The following is a 21894-nucleotide window of genomic DNA, read 5'->3' on the forward strand; positions in this document are numbered from 1 at the left end:
CTGATAAAAGACAATTTAGAAAGATTTTTCTGCTCTTACACATGCTGGAGGGGTCACAACAAACGCGTTAATGCTTGAATAAAAATACTTAATCCCAATTTGTGCAATATTCTGGTTATACTAGCATTTTTTATGTAGGCTTTGTGCAATATTGTGGTTCTACAATTATACAGATATTTACTTGTCCAACACTGTGATTAGTGCGATATGTTGGGTAAACCTGATAAACAGGATTGTGTAAGACTGATCTGTACAGTTTGTATTGTGTCAGTGTCTTCTATCGTGTTATTCTTTATGTGTCTTGAGTACTGTGATGAATGGAGTCTAACTTATAAAATACGTGGCCTGCCATGACCTTATATGCCGTATTTGCACTCCCTAATTCAATCTTTAGCAAATAAATCAATGTAAACACGAAATGCCTTAATAATAATCTTTTCCACTGAACCTATAAAAGCACCTTGGACGGGTACACTGAGTTGAAAATTGACCCCTTTTGAGGTTTTAATTTTTTGACAAAGAAGGACAGTATAACTCCAAGCCAAAATACAACATCTTTTTAATCCGTATTTCCATTTGTTACATCTCATACAGTAAGACCATAAAGAAGAGAGGAACATACAGAGTCCAGTCATTGAGCATATACTGTAGAGAGCAACCTCCCAACAAAAACACAAAGTCCATAATGTTCCTGGAACTGTCTTTGTGGAGGAAGTCCTTCATCGTCTCTCAGTGCGTTGGGACATGCAGTGAAATCATCGGCGAGAGAACACAGTGTGTACAACTCTGCTTGCAGACAGCTGCTAATTCACAGTTAGGTTTGAAAAAGTGCACACAAGGTACTGATCTTGTAAGTAGCTTGATGAGTATTATCTCTACTGTACGTCTTTAAAATCATAACACGCAGTGTTACTGAGCTCAATGTAAGACAGCGGTACCTATCCAATGTAAAAATAAACGACGTGACATATCAATATTCACAAAAACTATTGGAATTCATTTCACAATATCTACAAATTCACAACTTGGTAACACGATTCTGAGAAATTAGAATTGTTGCCATTTAGTTTATAATAATTTGTTTATTTTGTCTAAGCGGTTTTCTACCCATTAAGAGATTTGCATCAATGCTGCAGACATTATGTCATATGAAACATATAATATTTTTAATGCTGCACTGAATAGCATAAATACACTCCTATAGCAATATAATGTTAATATACTGTATCTTATAGGGTGACATGTTTCTGCTGATACCTCTGGCCCCTGTGAGGAAAAGATTTACAGCATGAGTAATCCAAACTGAAGCTAAATGGCAACAATAGACTCCTCCTTATCAAAAGAATTTCAAAATAGTCCTGAATTACCACAAATGCTGGACCTAGTATGCCACTTGTACATACTTCATGCTTATCTCTTCAAACTATAGTTCATTTCATCTCTAATTCTTTTACATTTGCATGTTTGGAGAACTTTCGGACTTCCTGCAGCTCATCTTTAGTGTGCAGGTTTTTTGGGGTCGTAACTCTTTAGTGTTTCGTTCCTTTTTTTTTTTTGCTCACAAAAGGTGTGAATGAACAAAAATAAGGTGATCCCGAAAAACATTTTGACCAGTGAAGAAGTGGCTCAAAGCTGGCATCAAGCATGAAGTTATGAATATGAATATACAATGCAATTATAAATCATAAAATACATTCATGAGTGAAATAATATGGAATAGATCCAACTGTGAACTCCTGGTAAACCATTTAGTTTAATCACATACATTTTCTGTTCATATATCCATTTAGGGCACATTACTATCCTGTCATAACGATCAATATATTTAATAAATGACGCCAACCCTCAAAAAAACTAAATCTTTCACATTATGAACATCTGATGAATCTTAAAAATCACGGAAAAACAGAGTGAATGTATCTTTGAAATAGATTCTTGCTGGCCATAGGCTGGTGAGCACATCGGTTATACGGTACTTCTGAGAAGGATGATAGGGTAAACGCTGGACGGCTGCTGCTCCTCATAGCTACCTATGTACGGAACATCAGTCACATTACTAAGAGGAACCATCCATAAACATGAGCACTCTGCGTCACCAGCAGGATTTAAAAACCCTCAGCTGTATCCTGACTCACTTTTTTTTCCAGATAAAATGATCAGAATCCCATCTGAGAAAGGGAAAGTGACTCACTCTAAAGCCACATTTTGACATGATTCAGACTCGCCCATGAAGAATACCTGTCTGATTTGTGTTTCCAGTGGAGGGGTCTCATGATGTGGTTATAAAAACGTAATGAGCTCCACACAGGTCTCACTCAGAGTTTATATTGTCATGATATTTCATGTCAGTCGGAATTTTTTAGCGTGTGAATTGTTTAAACATGAAAATGGTTTACCAGGAGATATTGATTGCGTGCAGGGCAAACATTATGTCAGCAAGCATGTGGGACAAACACATCTGTCACATGCTTTGCTTCGATGCAGTGGCTTCAATGATGAATAAATAAATATTTGATCAGTTTGTTCATATTTATCCAGAAAAATAAGCCTTCATTTAGTTATATGAACACTGAGCCTTAGCAGTTAGGGTCTATCCATTAACGGAGGAGGCGAACAGATTTGGAGGCAGGTCATTTCTTTCTTTCTTTTCTTTTTTTTATTTGTGGGAATTTATTAGTCAGTATTTGTTGTGTGAATGAAACAAATATAAAATCTAGTGATCTAATGTTAATGAATATATACAGCACAATCTATTGTATGAATTTTATTGATATTTCTGGCCATTTAAAGAAAAATAAATACTTAAACGTCTTTATATTTGTCAATCAATTGCTGTTCTAATACTATATTACTTATACTTGTTTTACATCTAAATAATTCTATTTTTGCATGACTAAAACTTTTACTTTATCATTTTTCTGTGTTGAACATTTATGAACAGCTTTTATTGCTGTTTGTTCTGGAAACTATTTTCGATTGCTCCAGTTTTTCAGGGAGGTTTTTGACCTCCGAGGACTTTTATAGTTTGGACCTGAATGCATTTTCAGGCTGCATCCAGAACCATAGTTAGTGTGGTCATGCATACCTGCTTGTACACAGACTGACTTCCCTTTACTTTTTAATGTGTGTGACTGAGATGGATGTAGAGCTAGCTCGGTGTGTGTGTTAGTACATGGATTTAAACCGAAACCAAAAAAGGGTAAAAACATTTCCGGAACACTACGCCAGCCATGAATTATTAGCATCACATCAATATAAAGAAATAATTGATGTTTAAACTTGTTAATGCAGTTGTGGCTGAGGTTAAGAGCAAATAATTAAAGAGGAACTGTCAGAAACATTAATACTAAGCCCTAGACCAGAGTGACAAACACCATTATTGAAGGTTGCAGACATAAACATGTACAGATTGTCATGCATTAACCTATGACTGATACATTATATATGTTTTGTGTTATTAACACACGTGTAAAAAGGCAACAACACAGTACACTCATTATCCTATGCCTAACGCCGAAGGTAGAGTTTGAGGAGATTCACTGTGTGTTGGGATTTTATGCACTCAAGATGATGTGAGATGTCCAGAGTGCATCCCATAAAGACGCAGTGGACACTAGATCGCATCATATTTGCAGAAGCACGTACAAAAACACATAACAAAAACACAAAATGCAAACAAATTTTGGAGACTGTCACCAAAGCTGGAGATCAATATGATGTGCAACTTTGAAAACATGATCGCATGTCAATAAATGATCAGTTCGCTCATTAGTTTGCTCTTCAGTGCGATAACAACAATTACGTAACCCCTTTATCATTGGAGAAATCAGGCAGTCTGCATTCCCTTTACTGTCTTGGCAGCATTTTTTAGCGCCATAGCCCCCAGTGACGATAGTGTCGTGAATATTTTTTGAGAAATACTCTACAACTGCGACAAATGTAGACAATCAATTAGATAACAATATACTCCACACAATCAATTCTAAAAGGGCAAAAAAGTGAAATGCAGATTAATTGTGATGAAGCCAAAAGCATCTACAATGACCGATGCACAGAAAAGAAAGAGAGAAAAAGGTGTCTGGTGTGATTTAATGTAAAAAAAACACTTGAGTGTTGTTTGCATTGCCATGGAAAAATATGTAATAACTTCAGTCTGAGGTAATGGTGGTAGTTTTGCTTTGACTGCTCTGCTCATGAGCCCAAACATGAATGCACATCGACACTCGATCATAAAATCTCTTTGCTTCATCTTTTCTCAAGCAGAGAGGTCTGGTAACCTTCTGTACTAATGGGCCACTTTACACCGGGTGCTCGTGTCCATGGGCCGAGGGCGAGTGGGGTGGATGGGGCAGAGCGTGGAGCCTGCAGACACCAGTTTGCGTGTCATATACACACAGGCCGTTGTGCATATGCAAGCTGTAAATGTAAGCGTGAGCGTGTCAAAGCCTTTTTTTTTCCTATATCATGTGTGTATTCACCAAGGCACATAGCTTCTCTGTCACTGAATATAGTCAGCCAGTTAAAACAATAAGAGCCACTGGACTGGAAAAATGTACAGACAGTCTCATGGGATGCAAAAGCAATTCCAAACGATACTGCATTGGGTCTGTGAGATTCAGCATGAGCTGAAGGCCAGACACTGACGATTATTAATGATGTTCCTATGGAACTATACAGGCTGCCCCCAGCTAACGGCGCACAGTAAAGCAACCAGCGAATGGCTCCTCTGGCATGTTCTGACGCATCGCTGTGTGTCTGTGTGTGTACATGCATGTGGTTAACTGGATGGATGTGTCAAAACCTTATCATCGGTAATGAGCTACAATGAAAAATTCAAAGGCATGCTTGCTCTAACTTATTACAAGCAAAGCGCAAACATGTCAAAACATAGTGAAAACACAATTGAACTACTCTACGAAACAGCAAGCAATCAAGATAGAGCGAGGGGAAAGCTTGGTTTCTTACAACAAGGAAAGGGGCCAAAGCCAAGTGTGGAGGGGAGAAAAGAAAGCCTACACACAGACCAATGTGATAATGTGATCCCTCCGCTAGTGAATGTGAATCTACTGAATGTTAAAATTTGCCACCCATCTATAAAGACGTGCAAAATATCAAACAGTCGAGAAAAAACACATCAACCACGCTCATACACACACACACACACACGCACGCACGCACGCACGCACGCACGCACGCACACACACACACACACACACACACACACACACACACACACACACACACAATAAGATGCAATGGACTACAAATCTGTCTATCCTCCAAAACAAGACACATCAAGCTAACATTTGGTCAAATTCAATTTAGGTTGTTTTCCTCCATGATAGCAGGCTTTCTGTTGACATACGTGGCCCAGTAACCTAAGTTGAAGATGAAGAACAGAATTGGGAAAATGATGCGTGATATCTGGTCCACTTTGCTGACACGGTTATAGGACTTTTTAGCCTCCGTGTAGGGGTCATCCATTTTATGTAGATAGGACTGTTTGGCCGATGCCACGGGGGCACTCTTGGAAATGGTCGTCAAGCCTTGGTCTTTAGCTACGTTGATGGCATAGGTGGTTCCAACAATATTGAATGTGTTGTTGGCCTTTTTGGACAAAGTCGCTGATTCTCTTCTCTGAAAAGAAAGAAGGCAGTAAAGTAAACATCGTCAGGAGCGAGGCACTAGACTCAACAATACTTCCATTTGAACTCATAAAGAGGAAATAGAAGCAACACCACGAGACACGACACACACAAGAACAAAACAAAAGCCTAACCATATCTTTAATCCTGGCCATGTTAGCCTGAAACGGTTCCTGAAAAGAAAAGTAGAAAAGAAAAAAAGTTTACCAATTATATTAAAATTACCCAACTTACATACTCTATTCATCATGTGTCAATTCAAAACTGCATCATACAAATCTAGATTGTAAAAAGAAAAAAAAAAAAAGAAAAAAAAAAAAGTCATGATAAAAAGTCATGACGAAACGATCGGGCTGGAGTGCAGAGACAGGATTAATTATTATGTTTTTTGCGTCGCTGCAGAACCGGGATGGATGGATCTGATGCTGCTGATGGTTGCAGTAACAAAACGTAGAAGGAAAAACCCGAAACGGCCTGAAGACACTTCTGACAAAAGGTATCGGTGACAGTGGGGGGTCTCTTTGGGCAAAATGGTAAAACAAAATCATGTGTGTTGATGAATCTGGCTGGAGAAACTGCCTTCTTCCTACTAAACAGAAATCATTAGGAGGCCTTTCAGAGTGAAATCGCACAGGGAGACAGACTTTTATTCGCACTTAGAGAGCTCATCTTATATCACCAGAGGATTCTGTCAGCCTTGATGAGTACAGAGTAGCGCACACTGTAAACGAGGGAGAACAGAGGGCACTGGGATTGATCACGTGGCAGATTTTTGGTTTCATACAAGATGCGTATAATTTTTCTTCACACCGTACCACTGAGGGTTTCTGTAGCAGAAGCTAAAGTGGTATGTCTATCACTTTCAGGACTCCTTGTTTTGCTTTGAGCCCGGCTCTAATTCCTGCTCCACTTTTTCAGCTTCATTTAATTTCTTTTCCTTTTCTGTTGAATCCATCTTTTTAATTAGCATAACTAATGTCCCCTCTTTACCCTCCTCTAAAACGCTTCACGGTGGATCTCTTCCCGCACACAGCTTATCCCCAAATGTTTTGTTTGGTCTTTTATTTCCGAATGTTCACAGACACTTTCAAATGGAGTCGGAAAAACGGGTTTCACACGCAACACAATGACGGATACGTGCTTGGTCAATGTTTGAACTAAACCCCTGTGTCACTCTTATGTACAAGGAATCCAATTTTAGATGTAAGACGTGGACAGAAATGGGACATTATTATCTACAGGAGTCACAATGATGTGATGAAGTGGTGGATAAGCCTCAGACGATCTGTCCGAGGAGATGCAGGCAGCAGGATTGAGGGGGAAAGGCGTTGGGCGTGATCAATGTTTCCTCCTCAAGCGAGCAGGACAACAGATCCTTCAAGCTCCTGTGCAGCAGACAGCAGCTAACCAACCTAGCAGACGGTTGATTGCATTAAGGGGAAAAATGGTGAGCCGCTGCCTGAAGGGGTCTATCTCAAGTCAATTAGTACAGAAAGATAAAGAGTTGCACTGTACCCCCCTGGATAATCAGATCCTTTTCCAGGATATTGATTCGTCCACTTCTAAAACCACCCTGAGCCTATTCTATCACAGCGATGCCTTACATCAGCAGGAAAACCCAATGACTACTATAACGTGTCATACGACCTTAATCATAGCCCCTAAACTCTTTAGTCCTTGGCATTAAGGATTTTCTTCGCCCAGCAACCTGACAAACGAGCCAAGCAAAGTAATTTTCTGACGCTATGTAGCTTGGCCGGGCCCGCGCTGTAATATATATGGTCTAATTATTGGGGAAACCAAATGTGGCATTGGACTGTGCATGTTTTTATAAAGCTAACGAGACACAGCACATCACTCGCTTCAGGCCAGAGATTCTTGCGCACTATTCAAAGTCATTTGTTGAGCTGCCGGAACAAATATAAAAGGCATCTATTGACCTTGTCTTTGTAGTGTCTGCAAATTGCTGCATCCAAACATCTCTCTGGGTGTGATTGAGCATCCTGGGGGTAACTGTGCCTTATGGTGTTCTGCTGTTCGAAGCTCATGTGGCCTAACCTTGAGACAGTCTGTCCCTGTCTAAGATTGGACATGAGGTGTTGGCATATCTAATGATCTTAAATATGAGAGCACACACATGTGCATAAGCTTGTAAAACAAATTTTTTGAGGAACTTGCACAACCAAATTCTCTGCATGTTGCAGTTGCAGATGTGCCCACATTTCTGTTGTGTTACAGGTTACGTGAATTTGCATTAGTTAAACACACATTTTAAACACTTCTTTCATTTTTTTCTTCTTGTGGCTCATCTTCTTCATTTTCTCCTTGTCTTGTTCAGGCTCTCTTCCTAAAAGCAGCACCAAACCTTTGTCTACTTTTCACTGCTAAAATAATGTATTTGCTCCACTTTGGATTGAAAATTGGGCTTACAGTATAATAAACACGGCTTAGGATGGTTAGTCACATGTAACCACTCCATCTTACTGTATTACAAGGTTATTTTAGTCACAGATGTGACCGAAATGGAGCTTGCCAAGAATAGAATTGTGCATGACTACACCTGTATCTCAAAAAGTAACGCATGGAAAATATTTAATCAAAAAAAGTCAGTGGAATTCCTTCAAGAAATTGCTTTGTTTGGTCTTTCAGGTGAGTTTCTTTCCATTTCACTTCACAGAATTTCCATTCCAAACACAGATACAAAAAGTTACGCTTCACTAGCAAACTTTGTTGTACAACTTGAGTGTTTTCCAGTAAAATGAGTGGCGGTGTCAAGCTGGAATGTGCCTGCGAGGAGTGATTTTGACAGGCGGTGTCTCCTCCGTTCTTTTACAAACGGTTGTATTAAAGCGTCAGTAAATGTCACACTCCAGCAGTGAAGCCCACAGCACAATGAACTAGTGCTCCTGCCTCTGCTGATGAAACCAGCACATTATATCGAACACAGCAGTGTCCAATCATGTGTCATGGAGAGGCTTGAATATCCCGGCTTTCATTCCAGCCGAACTCCCCACTGGCTAATTTGTGTAATAAGCACACCTTCAGCATGCAAGCAGAGAGCTAATTAGTTAGATGGCTTGTCAAACAGAATGTTACGTGACAAAAAAAGGAAGGCGAATGGTACAGATGCTCCATAACCAGAGAGGTAAATTAGTGTACATTTATTTGTCCACAGCTCACAATTTAAGGCCTAAAAAAAAGAACAAACCTTGAGGCGATGGTGTCATTGTTTGGCTCAGAAAGCAGCAGTGGTTGAAACTCTCCTTCTAGCGATACTGCTTTAGCAGAGCTAAAACTCCTGCTCTGTCCTCACAGTTTTCTCCTTCTTTAAGTTCTCTTTATTGTTCAAAAATATGTTAAAAAGGATGTATAGGCTGATCTTCTTGCTTTTTTAGCAGATAAATTCCAGGAGGGAGGGAGATGACGGGAGAGCATTCTCTCCCTCACTGACCCCATTCTTTTTTTTATCTATTATGACAGACAACTGCATGCTCAGCACAGCCCCCGAGAAGGCAGCCCATGATGTTGCTATTAAGATGAGGCATCATAAAGGAAAAAAAACCCCCCAAAAAACCCCAGAGAAAATAAAATAACCTCCACTTTGCTCGCCACTGACTGCAAAGTTTTGCGGCGGTGGTATGCATTCCTGCCAATCACTCAGAGGACCAAATATCGAGCTATAAAAAAAACTGTAAAGCCTGTACTGATTGTGTCAAACAGTTTGTACTCTGGGAACAGAAAATAGATCTGTGACGCTGTTTGTAGCAGCAGAACAAATATGTTTCATTCCATGTTGTGTCTGCGGCTGATTTATGAGCTTCCAGCAACGTAACAACTGCTTTTACCTCGTGACTATTTACTGCAGGGACAGTTCCATAAGGTTTCAAATGTAGTTTTCACATATATATATATATATATTTTTTTTAAGCATAGCACCGAAAATCCTACAATTTTAAAGCTCTTAGCTCAACGCTGTTGATTGCTACTGCTAATATGTTTAGAATATCAATTTAAAAGTCTTTTCAGCCTGCTTACATTGTTGTCATTGTTTGGTTTTGCTTGTTTGAACAGCATTTTTGTGCTGTCATCCCAACCACAGTTCCTCCTAGAAAGAGATTTAAAGCGCAACAAAAACCTTTCATTAAAAAAAGGAAACACGATATAAAAGAAACTAAAGCGGTACATTTTCTGCTGTCGCTAGCATCAGAAATAAATATATACCAGTATTTGTTAGATCCCATGCTGCCAGAGGCTGGCTTGACTTTGTAAAATTGATATAAAAGAGATGTGCTGACTTCAAAAAACATCAGAAATACATTATTCATTGATAGATACATTTTTTGAAGAGTGGTTAGCATATTACTGACATAACTTGTCAGCACTGTAAATCAAAGTCACACCCAGCTCTCTCTGTTTTATAGAGTCACACATATGATCTGTATGAAAACTGGAGAATGTACATTTTCCTTATATCTGTGGGAAGACTGAGGCCATTTGAAGCTCCAGGAAGAGGCAATTGTTTAAATTTGTCTCTCTGGAGACAAAAAATGTGGCTGCTCTAATCCAACATCACGGCTCAAAATCTATTTCATTGATCAGATGTGAAATATCTTTGAAAAGCTGAGGTTACCATGAGAACCTTTCCTTTATGTGACAGCTTCAGAGAAATGCATCTTGTTAAAACTCCTGGCAAATAAAACAACAGTCTTTAAATTCAATCAAGCACTAAAAGAGACTTTGTGTCAAATCCAATATATTGTGTATTTATACTTTATTGCCTTGATGCAAATTTGCTCCCTGTCCCATGTCCTCATAAACAATAAACCAAACGCTGACAAATTAAAGTTTGCCAGTTGTGATTTATGAGATCTCATGCTTAAAATAAAAACACTGGCCTCAGGTGACTCATTTTAAATAATGCACACTCACTTCTTTAATCAGAGTGCTGTTACATGACACATAACTGCACATAAGCATGCCATCTTTCCTGGGGAGGATGAGTCTGCACTAACTTTGGGATGAGGCTTGAACATATGCTGCCTTTAGAAATCAAGGCCAGTGTCTCTGGGAGTTTACCACAGATCTGCTCTCACTGTTCCACCCCGCTGTCCCTGTTCCATTTGGCTGTTACTGAATAAATAAAAGCTATCTTTATAGTCTTTACATAGTGCTGTTCTGCTTTAAGAAAGCATCTTTCTATCAGCGGTTTCAAAGAACAATTGGCCTCAATTGTATTTCTTAAACAGGGTTATCAAATCAAATGATGGGGAACAATTACTATGGAAATCAACAGGAAGAAAAGACGTGAGAATGGACACTGTGCTCTGTGATGCATTCTGTATTTTAGCAAATCACTCACCCTTATTTCCATGCCCTCCTTTTTCCCATCCCATGCCCAGCTGCGCTTGGTGAAGTAGTTGACTGTGGCAAACTCAATCAGTGCAGAGAAGACAAAGGCATAGCACACAGCCATGAACCAGTCCATGGCAGTAGCGTAAGCCACCTTAGGAAGGGAGTTTCTAGCACTGATGCTCAAGGTGGTCATGGTTAGGACAGTGGTGACTCCTGAAGGTAGAAGAAAGAAGAAGAGCCACTTTATTAATCCCCTAATGGGGAAATTACTCTTTATACTCTATATACTGTATCTTTGTTAAATGGTAAAATGGAAACATCAGTAAATGGAATCTTCCTTTTTTTTTTTTAAGCAAACACTTTAAAAGGAAGTTTTGTTTTTACAACTGGGTCAAATTCTCTGTGGGTTTTATCGTCATTTCTATCAGATAAAACATTTTACTTACTTATTTCTAGGGATTTTAAGAACCAGGAAGCCATTTGTTTCAAAAGATGAGCTTGTATATTCAATTATAATTTAGATGACATGCATTTGTCTTGCATACAAGCCTATGATTGAATTGGCTTTATATATGATCTCAAACTCATAGGATCTCAAATACTAAGTGTTAGTTTTTTTTTTAGGTGAAATGACACCTTTAAAGCAGATAAGCCTACTATGATCATGTAAGAGAAACTTCAAACAACAATCATCTAAACTACTTAAAAATCAGAAGTTACAATAGAGGAATTGATAGAAATTAAGGTCCACTGTGCAGGAGTTTTGACTTTACATAATTTACTGTGACACCAGTTAGAGATAGATAAAACTAACAAAATTCAAGATGTAAACAAGTACTCTGGGTAAATACTGCAGGTTTAAACTAAAAGGAAGTAGCTTACTAATTGCTAGCTATTTATTTTGAACAGAAATGAAATATTCTTTTTGTATTCTGTTCCAACCAGTCTCTAGCATCAAGCTCTGTGTGGCTGAACTGCAAAGGGTAAAATATATACAGGAAGAATACAGTGCACATTCGCGCATCAATGCTCGAGACTTCACCTCATTACGGATATTTGGTATTCTATTGGCTGACGGCATCCGGAAGTGCGCTCCGTTCCGTGAGTCTCGGACTTACGTGTGACACATAAGTGCTTTAAACAGTCTATCAGAGTGTGGGAAAAGGTAATACAGATAGAAGGTGGTTTAATATCAGTATGGGGAGGGTTCATAAACGTTTAAATTATCGTAAATAATAAGATTAATAGTTTGTCGTTCTATCGCGGAATTCGTTAATTTCGTGTGGTTCCTGGAATGCATTAACCGCGAGGAACGAGGGTGCACTGTAATGCCAATAAGAGTTTCTTCATGTTCATGAATGGAGGCAGATGACTCTTAAGCTGTGTTCGTGCAGCACAAGCAATCTCAAGAGTCCTATTACGTACAAAAAGTCAACTGCAATCAAGACTTCAAATTATAATACTTGAAAGCAAAAACAGAACTCCATCTACTAAAATAAATGAATTTGGAATTGGATCCTTTGGCGTAAAACTCTTTGTAACCTTTCCATTATAACTTCAGTGCCTTTGGAATGAAATGTGTTTCGGACAACAGCTACACATCTGACCACATAAAAGAAATGAGCTCAACCATTTCAATCAATCTGAGTTGATGAGATAAAGGCAAGGTGATGTAAAAGAAAGCACTAAATCACAAGAGCGTTGGACAAATCATTTCTCAAAAGTCATGGGTAAGAGATTGTAATTGATATAGAACTTACTATTGACTTAAATTAGTGATGGATATTGAATTATAATCTGGTGATGATTTTTGCTTGACTTTAAACTTAAAAGCCATTCGTTGTTGCCTAATGACGAAATGAATGCTGGAGGCAGTATGCAAAGTTTATGTGCTCAAGGCGTAGCCTGTGAATATCTGTATTTCCAGGTCATGATCTCATCTTCAATGCACTGGTTACTGTTTACACTCTGATTACAAACCTGAATTTGGCTTCACATGAAAGCACATGCATTCATTTTACTTTTTCAGAAAGTACTCATGTGTTTTAAACTGCAGTATAGCTGAAACCTTCTGTCTCTTCTGCCCTCCACTGGGACTGGTTACCTCCATTTAACCAAAATTTTGTTCCCGATACTCAGAGCTACTTTGCTTTACATGCAGGTATCTGCATAACTTGACTATTTCAGCATTTTAACCGTGTGCTGTTTAATTAGCTCATCACAGCAGTGAAGGGATTTTTTTTATTTTTTATTAGCCCAGTGTTAAAAAAAGGCTGCTAATAAATTCAAGGATGTGGAAGTACTGGTAATATCAAGGAGGGAATTCTTCAGTAAGGTCATTAAAATGTGAAAGACTTTAAAAAACGACAAGATTTTAATCGCTCCTACATAATACAACCTGAAAGCAGGGAACAGAAGTGATGAATCAGTTTTAGCTGCTGGTGATATTCAGAACACATAACCGCTATTTTAGAACAAAAAATAGAAAGATATGAATGTTGCTGGTTTCCACTGAAACAATGACGCTGATTACAGCTCCTCTCATGAAGGAAAGGGTTCTTTAAAAATTAAATCTCTTATATGACTGGAATGATTTTCAAATAGTACAGTGTATCTGTATGAATGGAGGAGCTGATTATTCAAAGAAATGCACTAAGGTAGGTGGCTGTTTTTCATTTCCACACCGATGAAAGCTGCACCTTGCTCGGCGTGTTTAATCATCCATTGTCCAATGTGTGAACCTCCACTTGTGATTAAGTTCCACTTAAAAAAATTCAAATTACTCAATTTTCATTGATGATGCAACAATTGAAAGGAGATGGGAAAACAACAAATTAGATCTCATCTTCAAGTGTGTGTTCTTAAGGTGGATGTGCCTGATTTAAATTAGATCAATTATGATTCATAGCAAAGGACCACACCAGTGTATACTCAGCATTAAAAAAAATAAAATAAAAAATTAATGTGTCATTGTACAAAAGTGAATGTTTTCTGATGATTTTGTGTTTCTTTCTGTTCCTTTGCAGCATATATGTAATTTGACCATTATAATTAAGAGTCTATAGCAGCTTTGAAGGGATTAACTCTTCAGCACTGATGTGATTCTTCCTAAATGACCTCATGCTCAGTGAGTAATAACACCAAACGCAGCAGTCGGTGTCTCTTCAAGAGCTGCAGGACCTCGTCCATCACCTGTCACACATTTCCAACTTCATACCGTAAAACTTTACTCTGACGGATCTGAGTAATTGGTGTTTACAGTTTAAGAGTTAGGTAGAAGTCACTCCAGTGGAAAAACAATTACTCATTCATGCACTTGTGCACCTAAAAGCACAGAGTCATGTTTTGTTGATTATGTTATTTGGAGATTCAAATGGGAATGCTTTTTAAAGACTTGCTTTGTGATTTACCAAATCGTCTGACCGTGTAAACAAATGTGTCTGTGAATGTTTGTTTCGATCTTATCTCCATATGTCCACCAAATTAACGAACCATTTCAATTAAATTATTTAGAACATTTTCTCTGACTTGGATTAAGAACACAAGATGGCACTTACCAAATACAGTGCGAGCAGGAACCGATTCTCTGTTCAGCCAGAAGGAGACTTGAGATAGTATGACAGTCATGATGCAAGGGAGGTAGGTTTGAATAACAAAATAGCCAATTTTCCTTTTCAAATGGAAATATGTTGTCATCACTACATATTCCCCTGAGGGAGAGAAGAGAAACATAGAAAGAGATGGAGAGAAACACACACAAGGTCATAATTATTAATACAGCTACACCCACCTGGGAGCAATGCCAGCTGAAATATTTAAATGAATTAACATGAATGTTTTCCATCATCAAAGTAGCTCAAACATGGTTTTCACTTCCTCACATGAGCCATTAAACCATAGGAAAACATGGAAAATGTTGGTTTTTGAAGATGTCATTGCCCTTAAGGTTTTCCATAGAAGTTGTGACGTGTATGAAAAGGTCACATGACCAGCATGGTCAGTGGACTTTGTAGGAGTGGAAATGAAGGAAATGATGATATCATTTACTTGTGCTTGTATGGAAGGCAGCTCTACTTCAAACACAACAAAATACGAAGACAATTACTTGAATTCAGGGTAAACATGTTGAAAGAAAAGTATTGAAAATAACATTAAAGATAATCCCTTCTTCAAAACCTCCCCACCAAAACATAACAGGTCTGATAAAATTTTCAGTGACAAACTGCCCTCTTTACTCTTTAGGTGGATCTGAAGTAATTGGTCTTAAAAAAAAGCTTCACTTTTTAAAAAAATCATTTATAAATTAATTTATATTAACTTAGCTTATCTTATCTTATATCATCTAATTTTATCTTATCTTATTTCATCTCATCTCTCTTCATCTCATCTTTCCTCATCTTATTTTATCTTATCCCATTTCATCTTCTCTCATCTTAATACCTTTTATCTCATCTACTCTTATTTCATCTCATCTTATTTCACCTCGCCTAATCTTATTTCATCTCATCGTATTTCATCTCATTTTATCTCATCACATTTCATATAACTTTATCTCATTTCACCTTATTTAATTTAATCTCATCTTGTTTTATTAAATATCATCTTATCTCAACTTATCTCCTCACTTATCTTATCTCACTTCATCTTAACTCATCTCAAATCACTTTGGATGTATCATACCACAAACTACCAAATAAACATCTTTAGGTTGTAATTTGATATAACGAGTCTAATATTAGCTCCCCTCTTTTTGTGGATGAAAATATGAAAATGTAGAGATGCTGTCTCATTATCGTCTCATCTTCATCATGCAGGAATCTGTTGTCATTAAGCATAACTCCAACACGTCAACACAACACAACTGCAGAAACAGGAACTGCAGAAAGAGGAACTGGATGATGTAAAGCTAATTTTTATTCACCAAATGAAATCATTAGATGAATAGTCACACTTTGCAATAACACTCCTCACTGGTGGTATGAATAACTCCTGTTTTGTGCCCTTCTAACCCTTGATATTGAACATTTTCTTCAGCTAATATTTTGCAACTGATGGCAGCGGATGGCTCCGTTCCTCCAGGCACCACTTCTCATTGCCATGTCTGTTATCTGTGTTAAAAAGATGAGAAAAACAGCCCCTCATTCCCTGAGGCGCCTTTTCTAGCAGACTCATTGAAAATCCTCCCATTTCCTCATCATACTGTAGTCCATTTCATTTACAGTATAAATTTCATCTATATTTTTACATCCCCGGCTGAGTCTGTTAATGAAAGCACTGATGTTGACTCCACCTCAGACTTCAAATACTCTTGTCCCTTCATACTACATCTGCAATTTTCTAGCCCTTAACGTTAACCTCTGGAAAGCACATCACTAAAGGCAGGCTGGAGGACAGTATCCTATCTGGAGATACACAAGTGCTGCCATGTCAACATAGTCTTTGCTTTCGAGGAAAACGGAAAGTCAACAAGTCCAAATGACCTCTGTGACTCCGAAACTCACCCCACAAGAAACACACAAGCGGACATCTCGACTGCAAAACCACCAAAGAATATTTTATCTATACCTGTGCAGTATATACACAACGGGCAGGGATGTTTTCTTTTCATTTTCTGCCTACTATAGGTGAACCTGACTACAACAAAACACATGGAAATAAGGATTTTCACCTCTGGCACCTCATCGTATTGTTTTTATAAATACTCATGAATAGCTTCAATAAAGCTCACCAGTCATCATTTTTTGATGGACTAAATAATGCAGGCTGAATCTGGAGTGATGGAAATTGGAGGAAAGTGCAGACTGAAACAAAATAGTGCTAGAATGCTGTATATCAACAGAAAAGAAGGAAGTCAATTTATCTACTATAAATTCTCTGCATTAAAAAAAACCTCTCAAAATAAATAAGAGTTTATGTTTCAAAGGCAGGAGTTCCATGACATGACACATAAAATTTTATTTCTGTTTGATTTATCCTGCATGAAAATCATCAAAAAGAACTGTCATGGACACTTGTGTAGTTGACGCCAGCATTCGCTGCAGGCATAAAAGCTTAGTGAGGCTTGTTGTTGGGTGTAGGGCTTACCTGTTGTCTGTTCAAATATGCAAACTTTGACTGAATTTGAAGCATACTGTATACCACTCTCTGGGATGACATATAGAGTACCTGTGCTGGAGCTGATGGTTTCTTTTCCAATCACGTGCCCCAGTAAGTCATACTGGTTCAGCCTGGAGCCATCCTCTGCAACAGCGACAGACCTCTCATCTCCCTGAGTCCACAGGTAGATCACCTCATTATTGGTGTAGGCATCTGGCAACAGGGAGGAGGCAAAATTAACACCGGATAGAGATAAATGTACGGTACGAAATCCTGATAAACATTATGTAAGAGGGCTCACAGTACAACATTAGTTCAGCCTTGGCAAAGAAGTCAGACTTAGACTTAATGTTTTCTACAGGAAAGTATTAAAACAATTATTCTATAAAATCATAGTCATAATGTTTTGAGTACTTTTCATTTTTTTCAGGTAAAGCAACTCATGTTTGTAAAGATCCATCACTGTTGTTTCTGTGCTGCAGGTTTTTGCCGAATGGACTTACAACTTCCAAATTTCAGAGGACATGCGTGTGCATCCATCGGGAAATCCTCCAGGTGCATGGGACACTCGGCATGAATAGTCAACCTGAGTCAGGATGACACATATCAGCATTTTCAGTGTTGTTTTCTTATGCGCCATAGTAACTGCTTGCATATGAGAAAACTCCAGTCAGTTTAAAACAACAATTTGTTGACAAAAATATTTTTTTCTTGCCTCTATCCTGCAGCCACCGCTGATAATTAGTTAGCTCACTGACAACAACAAAATAATAATAAAAAAAAGATATTTCTGATGGCATCAGAATTTATTTCACCAGGTCAGACTGCTGAACCTCTGAGGAGTGGTGCATGTTATCTCACTCATACATGTTTAATGAATGTGGGGAAGACATTTACTGGGTTTAAACCAAGCAGCAACCCAGACATCCGTACTACAGTGGTCTGACTTACAGATAGCACAGACCACAAATTGTGCTATTTGCTCTCATAGCTGTAAACACTCTTTCATGGTGTAGAATATTCCACTGCTGTAGTTTGAAGGGGAGTAGTCAAATTATTAAAGTGGGCTATTTCTACAGACAAACCTACTATTTCTAATTAGCTTGTTTTGCTGCACTTGCAACAACCATGTCATCCTTTAATTGCAATGTCTCCCACTCCGGTACTGACTGGTTACTGATAAGTAGCTCAGTAATCGTGCAAAACGAATGCAATAGAATATAAAACAAACATGATCAACGCACCACCACACATCATACAACATTGAAACCAGCAACTAATTCAGAAAAATTAAGCCAACAGACACAAAAGCATAACCTAAATGAATCAGGAGGTGACAGACAATGCAGCCGAACCTATAATAAAGCAGATTTTCGTTGTGCAAAGGCAAAACTTCACATTAAGTGTAAAGGAAGCAAGACAGAAAGAATGCAGCACTGTGAGCTGCTCTCGAGGCTCCACAATAGCCAATCAAAGCTAAATACTAAAACTAGCCTGTTAGTATAAACACAAACATACTTATGTTTACCTGTTAAAGATAATTACCTTATTTTACCCTTTAATAAGTACAGTATAATTATCTAAATAGCAACCATGTACGCCCATCAAAGTAGAACAACAACTTCTTTAGCATTGATTTGCCTACTACTCTAACGCCAACTATCTCAGTTAATGGTGTTCATACATACTTAGAATCTATAACTGAATAATAATCATCACCGCCTACGTCATCCAGGATTGATATCTGGATCTGAATCAGTGCATAGTCCTTAATTTTTTTGTCATATTTCCATAAATATAGAAGAAAATGAAAATACTGCAGTGTCATTTTTTAAATATCATGCAGCTCTACTAATAACAGTCAAAACAAGGTACATCAGACTCATGGGAATTTAGTTTTACAGATTATTTTTGTCATTGAAAGTATACAGCAGCACAGTGAAGGGCAAACTGAAGTTTTGGTGTCAACCCTGAATGAGACACGTCTGCATTATGTATAACAGAAATTACCCAGAAATGTGTGTGTCATCAATATCAGTGTGTCACCCTCTGGGGACCATGAGTGTGCAGACAGTATTTGCAGGGCATGCTAGTTTTCTATAATTAAACATGTCCAAAATAATTTAAAATGAATGTTTTTCAATACATCTGTCCTCTAAAGCAGCATTGCACCAACTATGGCTCTACAACAGTATCTGCTCAGTCATGCATAAAGGTTCTAGTAGATTCTGGGTCTGTGCTGGTTATCATCAGCTATCGCTTCATAGTTGTGCTTATTTTAGGTGCCTGATAAGAAAGGAAGTCCAATTTGGGGATTTAAAAATGATCGCATTCCTAGAATGATGTGTTAACCCAGTACATATCACGGCCTTTGATGAGTAGTTTTTAAAAAAATATAAAAATAAAGAAATAAATTTTCTCTACAAGCAAACAGAATTACTTTAGTTAGCATATTACATTTGAAGTAAACTGAGGTGAATTGAAAATGAATGATAAATGGTCTGACACTAAAAACCAGACAGCAGCAGCACTGGCAGACAATACTGCCTCCCACAATTTGAAAATAATGACACAGTCCTGCTGAGCAGAGGCTTCGTTTCAGAGGCTGCAGACATGCTGATTAAAGGGTTTGAGGCAGATGTTTGGAGGGAAATCAAGTGAAGGTATCATGGTAATAATAGTGCTAAACATCTACCACAAAAATTGAAGTGTTGATATTAAAAAAATCTGCTCGAAAGGATGACGTGAGTCCAACCTCCGGTGGACACACCACCGGCTGAGGGACCTTCGGGGACGGATGCAGTGTGGATTGGTTGTCAGTTGACACCATGGGGCTCGACAACCAAATCCCTGGACAAAGAGTCTAGCTCTTGGGACATGAAATGTCACCTTGCTGGGGGGAAAGGAGCTGGAGCTCGTGAAGGAAGTTGGAAGTTACCCCTCGAGAGAGGCTGGACTCTTCACTTTTCTGGGGTTGCTCAAAGTGAGAGGCTGGCGGGCTTATAGCCCCACAGCTCAGCTGCCATACGTTGGAGTTTACCCCTGTGAAAGAGAGGGTCGCCTCCCTGTTACTCTGGGTCGGGTTCAGGTGTCTCGCTGTTGTTTTGGCAATGCAGAATATGTGGCCTTTCCGAATGCAACAAGAGAACAATAGATCCACTCCAAAAATGGCTCTTTGCTTTATCTGACAGAGGTTTATTGTGATTAAATTTACTACATAACTCCATCATCTCACCACACATTTACTCAGAGTACTTTCCACTCCTGCACAACAACAATGACTGTAATTCAGTTTCTGGCACTCAGTTAGATGAAATGATCAGAATTGATCAGCTGTTGGAACAGCTGTCCACAACTTTATTCTTAACCTCCTTTTATCCAGCATCACAATGAGGCTGACACCTGTGGTTTAGAGTGAACACTCTGCAATTGGGATACATAGTTTGGGAGCTAATGTTTTCTATGAGGGGTGTTACAGATAACAACACAATAAAAATCCATCATATGTTGTTAGGTATATTCATTCGTCACTATAGATTGTCTTTCAGCACCATTACATGACTGGAATGTAATTCTTCTGTAATTCTTCTTCAAGAAGTTGTAAGGCTCAGTGGCCACATCATCACAGTTTGTCGGAGTCTCTACAGTAAAATCACTCTGCAGACAACAGACGATGAATCAGAGAACTATGGATCTAGAAAATCCAGTGTTACGTTTTATGCTGATGACTCATTCTCCTTAAGAACAATTCTAAATGGCTGTGTGATTTGCGGCTCACCTCATTGTGTAGAGTAGCGTGCCATTGTCGACTAGTCGCAGCAGTTTGTTTGGAGTTGTCATGTTGTGAGCCACGGATTTCTTTCCGTTGTGGAAAAAGGTATCAGGAGTCCAGATCTTGCTGGCCAGGAGGTTGTTGAGGGGCAAAACCTGCATGGGCCCATCGAACTTTAGCCTCTCATCCCTCCAACTCTGCCTGAAGAAGACATCAATGGTGTATTCCTGTGTGGGCAAAGAGATGACACTATAAAATCACACACACAGGTTATTCATGTGATGGTAATATTGGCATTAACTGACCCATTAAGATAGACATTTAGGGCGTGCTTTTCTTGCTACTAGTCTACTGTGAGAGGCTAGTGCTGTGGAAAACGACACAAACATTAATCTGCAACACCTTTTCAAGATTAATAATAGTCTTACAACGAGAAACTTCATTAAAATTTGTAATTAATTAAAACCACTAGTATTTTTTTCCGAACAGCTAGGGAGATGATTCAAGTTCAGATATATAAAACAATAAGGCAGGTGTGTGTGAGCTCTAATCAGAGATACACAGGTGTATGCCATGCTTTACCATCTGCTAACAACACACAGCTTTAACAGCAAAGCAAACACATGAACTGATGAGCACATCTGTCCTCCATCCAGCACGATACGAACACATGTACTGCACTGTACCAGTTATTGTTGAGCATAATTTATTCTGAAAATAAGTTATTCCATCATCACATAATTAGTCTGTTAACAATACAGTATTTATCTTCCGAAGCTTAGCCACGGACTGGGGCACAAATGAGCCTTAGCCGGAAACCTTGTTATACATCTGTTTCATGTTTTATTAATATGCAACATTGTCTTCCTGTGTTGTCACCAACACATGAAAAGTAAATAAAATAAAATGAAAGCAGGAGGTAGCCAGTCAAAAGGAATTTATTTCACATGATTCATTCAAAGGGACTTGGTGTCCTAGCAACAGATTTCCCTCATTAGCTGCATACAGTGGCGGCGCAGTGCTGAATGC

General features: G+C 38.5%; 1 protein-coding gene across 1 annotated transcript in view; it reads right to left on the bottom strand.

Annotated features, from left to right (window-relative positions):
- Positions 1-570: 570 nt before the first annotated feature.
- gabra3 (gamma-aminobutyric acid type A receptor subunit alpha3) overlaps positions 571-21894 on the bottom strand; it is an 83692-nt gene continuing 62368 nt past the window's right edge. Inside the window, exons 5-11 of the mRNA XM_068331793.1 lie at positions 20872-21092; positions 17597-17679; positions 17163-17306; positions 14555-14707; positions 11005-11210; positions 5780-5818; positions 571-5637 (exon numbers count right to left, since the gene is read on the bottom strand). Of these exons, the coding sequence (XP_068187894.1) occupies positions 5317-5637; positions 5780-5818; positions 11005-11210; positions 14555-14707; positions 17163-17306; positions 17597-17679; positions 20872-21092 (1167 nt within the window). The 3' untranslated portion in view covers positions 571-5316. The remainder of the gene's footprint in view (positions 5638-5779; positions 5819-11004; positions 11211-14554; positions 14708-17162; positions 17307-17596; positions 17680-20871; positions 21093-21894) is intronic.

Source organism: Antennarius striatus, chromosome 13 (genome assembly GCF_040054535.1).
Source record: "Antennarius striatus isolate MH-2024 chromosome 13, ASM4005453v1, whole genome shotgun sequence".
NCBI lineage: Eukaryota > Metazoa > Chordata > Actinopteri > Lophiiformes > Antennariidae > Antennarius > Antennarius striatus.